Below are 4857 nucleotides of genomic sequence, written 5' to 3' on the forward strand. Positions count from 1 at the left end.
AAAAAAAAAAAAAAAAAAGCAAGTAATAGATATAGCCAGAATGTAAAGGCTTTCAGAAAGCCATTCGAAGTAATGTATATCTGAACTGCTGAAAGGGAAACCCTTGAAAGATTAAGCTGATACAACCAAAAAAACAGACTGGCTTGACAGAAACACAACTTTTGAGGCTATAGATTGGGTAGATTAAAAAAAGTCAGAAAAATAAGTAAACGATTTTAATGTTTGCTATAAAAACCTAGAAGACAAACAAAGATTTCTGACCTTAAAGCACTGGGCAAGGACGTTAAGAAAGGGACGAGTTAGACATTTTGGAGACACAAAAGAGGGACCTGCAGGTTGTCAAATTTAGCAAAAACCAAACCCAAAACAAATAAAAAAAAGGAAGTCCTGTTAAATTTGAACTTCATAAAAACCATGAAGAATCTTTAGCTTGCCTTATCATTCAATATTTGAGACAGACATACACTAAAAAATTATTTGCTATTTATCTGAAATTCAAATTTAACTGGGTGTCTTACATTTTACCTGGCAATCCTACTGGTAGCCAATTATCCACAATCATAATAATGGGATTTGAAGAACAGGGAAAGAAAATGCCCAGGCATAAAAAAGGGGTTACAACTAAAGGAGCTAACAAGGCTGGGTTTGCACAGCCAACGTGTATGCTCACCTGCATTGTGACTAGTCTGTCATCCACCATCACCTCCTTGGTCAGAAAGTCAGCTCCTATTGTGGCTTTGTACTGATTACTAAATTTCTTGTTCACATACTGGTTCATGAGCGATGTCTTACCAACTCTGAAATTGGAGAAAAACCACAAGTGTAAGTCAAATAGGATGGGACTGAAACCAACTCTGATTCTTGCAAGATTTTTCTTTTTTTGCAGCTGGCCAGTACGAACCGAACCCTTGACCTTGGTTTTACAAGGCTGTGCTCTAACCAATGATACCTGCAGCTTTAAAAGGAATTTGGCTGTCTTGAAGGAGTAAGGAACTCGCCTCATAACAGAGGACAAGGCCAGCAAGCCTCCCAGCATGACACATTTGAAGTTTTGTGCTTTCTCCTTGGATAAAAATATAGGGTACAGATGTGGCCAGACACTGAAAAGCTGCTTATAAGTTCTGGTATAGGCAACTCACATGGTAGAACTAGTATTATTTTTTCTCTTCTAGAAGGATGCCAGCAAATACACTCCTTCTAAAAGAAGATTCAGTAATAAGATCGCTCTACTATTCCAAAAATATCAATGGCAGTCTCGAATATTTCTCCATTTAGTGGTTGCTATTCAGCTTGATGAAGTAATAGCAGGAGGAAATCATTGGCTTCAAGCAGACAAATATGCCACTCAGTCAACTTACTGCTTCAACATTTAAAATCTGAAGCAGAGAAAGCACCTACATGTCACCAAACCAGAATCTACCTCAAAGTATGCTCCTCCAAAGGTATTTTTCAGTAAGAAAACTCAGCAAGAGACAATGTGAATTTTCTTTTTTTTTTTTCCTTTTTGTCTTTTTTACTCACCGGTAACGGGATCGCAACCCTCAGTGTCACGCCCGTACCGGGGACCGGCAACAGGATCGCAACCCTCGGTGTTGCGCCCGCACCGCGCTCAGCCAGTGAGCGGGAACCGGTCTCCACATGGGATCCGAACCCTAGGTGGGAGCACTGCCACGCTCCCAAGCGGTGCACTCTCCAGTGCGCCACCGGGCTGGCCCACAATGTGAATTTTCTGTGATGAGGTTCAGGCAGGCTAAAGATAATGCAAAAGCCTTCCCCATAGCCAATAATATCACCTTCCTCTCCCACAAAGAAACATGCTTATTTCCATATGAGAGGACCTGGAAGTGCACATGCAGCCTAAGGCAGTGCTCTCCAGCCCAGACCACCTGAACCAGAATTTCCAGGTGAGAAGTGGTAAAATCTGCAATCAAACAAGGGCCTGGCAAGTCTGGATAATGCATGCCTAAAAGCAAATCTTTCAATCCTGACAGGACACCACTGAGGGGTGGGGAGCAGCAGAGAGCCACGAGGCCCTACCCTGCTGGCCTGGGGTTCGGCAATTGTTAGCTTATAAAAAGGTGCCTCAGGTGATTCAAATAAGCCAGCCAAGATAGAAAAATCATTGGCCTTTCTTAAAGGAAGGACAGAGAACTTTGGAATAAAGAGGCTCACCCTCATTTATTATTGTTGTTTTTAAAAATATGTACGCCTCCAATGACTCAAAGCTTTCATGGGTCACTTCAGATGCCAAGTCTGAAAAGTCTACCATAGAATCTTAAGAGTCCGAAAGAGTTAGTTACATGGTTAGTGGCAGATCTAAAATCAGAAGCCAGTGCCCCTACCCCAGGCTCTTTTGCATACAGGCCTGAAACAGGCACAGCAGGAGGCCACTGCACAGTGCACTCAAGATCCACACTGGTAGGTAGGATACCAATATCAACAGATCTATATAAGCAGGGCTCCCTAGTCTGGCCAGCTTAGAGAAAAAGGGTTCCATGAAAATGGCCATCATCACGAGTCCAAATAGCCACCCCTTGCCCCCCAAATCATGCTAAAAATCAGGGCAGGAAGGGATCATGCAAATTTCAGCAGTGCTCCAGATCACAGGAGACATAAGGCCCTGCGCTGCTGCTGTGAGAGCAGGAAGTGGCAGCATGGAGGTGTGGGCTCCGCCGATACCATCTGTCGGCTCAAATTCATGAGAAACACTTACCCAGAATCTCCCAGGATGATAACCTTCAGCAACACTTTCTTCCTAGAGGTCATCCTTCAAACTAAAGGAGGAAAGGAGAAAGCACTGTGAGTGTGATGTCAACACCGAGGCAGAATGCCTCCTCCAGCACAAACGTCTAAGCAGCCCCAAGAGCACCAGGACCTAAGCCTTCCTGCTGGTTACTTCCCTACCACCCAGGGGTCCCTGGTAAAGAAGAGTATCAGTCATCAGAACTACGGACCCAAAAGCTAGGCAAAACATCACATATTCTCTTGCTTAGGTGCTGGATCAACTTCTTGGTTCTGGAATTTGGATTAATGCTCCCAACAGCTCGGTCCTTGTTTTATTCAGGTCACTGCTTAAGTATCACTTTCTCAGAGGGGTGACCACTTTATTTAAAGTAGCACCCCCTCCCTATTTGCTCTCTATCTCCTTACTCTGCTTTATTCTTCAGAGCACTTATCACTACTTGACATTTTTATGGATCGTATTTGTCTGTCTTTTAATAATCTCCGTGAAGACAGCTTTATTTCCTACTATATACTCCGTGCCAAGTAGAGAATTATCATCAAACGTTGGGTTAGTGTGTGAACAATACTTGGGTTTACAGCTCTAGAGATCATCTTTTTCCAGAAAACCTTTCAGGCAGGCTTGCCTATCCCTGACCAGACAATATGTAAAGCACCTGATCTTTGCTCACCTCTCTTCCAGTGCCTGCACAGTCTTTTCACTTAAGACAGGGCTTCTGTTTGAATTACCTCTCAGTTTTCACAGCCTGACTCTGTGACTCTCAGAAAATGAGCAGGTCTCAGAAAACTACTTAGTTTCACCTTTAAACCAGCTACCTTCCTGAAGGCTAAGGCTGACAGTAGTGCCTGCACTGGGAGGGACTTAAGTGTGCAAATACTGAACCCAGACTACATGGATTTTTATTCTGGCTTTGCCGCTTATTAATTAGCTTCATAACCTTCAGCAAGTCATTTAATTTCTCTGTTAGGATAGGGATACAGAGATAGTTCTTACGTCCTAAGGATGCTGTGAAGACTGAATGAGTAAAACGCTCGGGACAGTGACTAGAATATAGTAAGTTGTTAGTAAACACGGCCTGTTACCATTTTAATGTGTGCCAAACACAAGATGGATAAATAACAGAATCACAAAGTCCGAAAGGCAAAGAGAAGCAGTAGGTCACAGCACCTACGCAAGGTAATCTCCAGATGCCCGCCATTGTTCTCTTTCTCAACAGGTATACTGCACTGATGACCACAGGCTAAAAGGAAATTAGATTTGACTACTTTCCCATAGGGCAAGATTAGCCAATGAGCCCTGTGTTCTTGAAAGTGACTATTTTCCATGGCTTCGGAGTCTATTTCTGTCTCTGGCTAAGGAACAGTGTAGGAGTTGGAGCCAGACCAGAAGACAGTTTGCTAGGCACTACCCCAGGCTCATGACCTACTCCAAGGGTCAAGCTACTCACTGCCCAAAGCCTCATGCCCATGGCTGGACTACCAAGACACCATATCTCAGCCCACCAGAATTCGTCTAGAAAGCTCCTACTTGTGCTAATTAGGGGAAGTATATGAAGAGCTGGAGTTCTGAACGCCTGTTTCCTTCCGTCTTCCATCATATTTAGGATTTTTAAGATCAGCTATGAGAGATCGTCTAGAAAGCTCCTACTTGTGCTAATTAGGGGAAGTATATGAAGAGCTGGAGTTCTGAATGCCTGTTTCCTTCCGTCTTCCATCATATTTAGGATTTTTAAGATCAGCTATGAGAGATACACCCCAAATCATCCATTGTATGTGGAGCACCCCATCCCTTGCCTTCCTGCCAGGGACTGGCTGGTTGGTTGGCTCAGCTGCTTTGAAAAAAAAGTCCCTCCTTTCCTCCCCACCCCAAAACAGTAATGTAGTAATGACAAGGGACTTGCTCTAACAGTCTTATTATGTATGGTATAAAAATAAAGTATTAACAGTGTGGGGCTGGAACAGGACTAACTGGATCAGTGACACTCCAGAAGCCAACAATTTAGACAAATATGGTATTATAAAATTCCATGGCAAAAGATGAACAATTCACTAAATGGTAAGAGCCAGAAAAACTCTGGTGAGAATTAAGATCCCTACACATCATCTTCCAAAAAG

General features: G+C 43.3%; 1 protein-coding gene across 2 annotated transcripts in view; it reads right to left on the reverse strand.

Moving 5' to 3' along the window:
- Positions 1–4857, reverse strand: part of RAB7A (RAB7A, member RAS oncogene family) — an 86414-nt gene that overhangs the window by 15589 nt on the left and 65968 nt on the right. For both annotated transcript variants that reach the window (XM_008565275.1, XM_008565282.1), the window contains exons 2-3: positions 2714–2774; positions 671–797 (exon numbers count right to left, since the gene is read on the reverse strand). In XM_008565275.1, the coding sequence (XP_008563497.1) occupies positions 671–797; positions 2714–2766 (180 nt within the window). In that variant the 5' untranslated portion in view covers positions 2767–2774. The remainder of the gene's footprint in view (positions 1–670; positions 798–2713; positions 2775–4857) is intronic.

Source organism: Galeopterus variegatus, unplaced genomic scaffold (assembly GCF_000696425.1).
Source record: "Galeopterus variegatus unplaced genomic scaffold, G_variegatus-3.0.2 Scaffold196, whole genome shotgun sequence".
Classification (NCBI taxonomy): domain Eukaryota; kingdom Metazoa; phylum Chordata; class Mammalia; order Dermoptera; family Cynocephalidae; genus Galeopterus; species Galeopterus variegatus.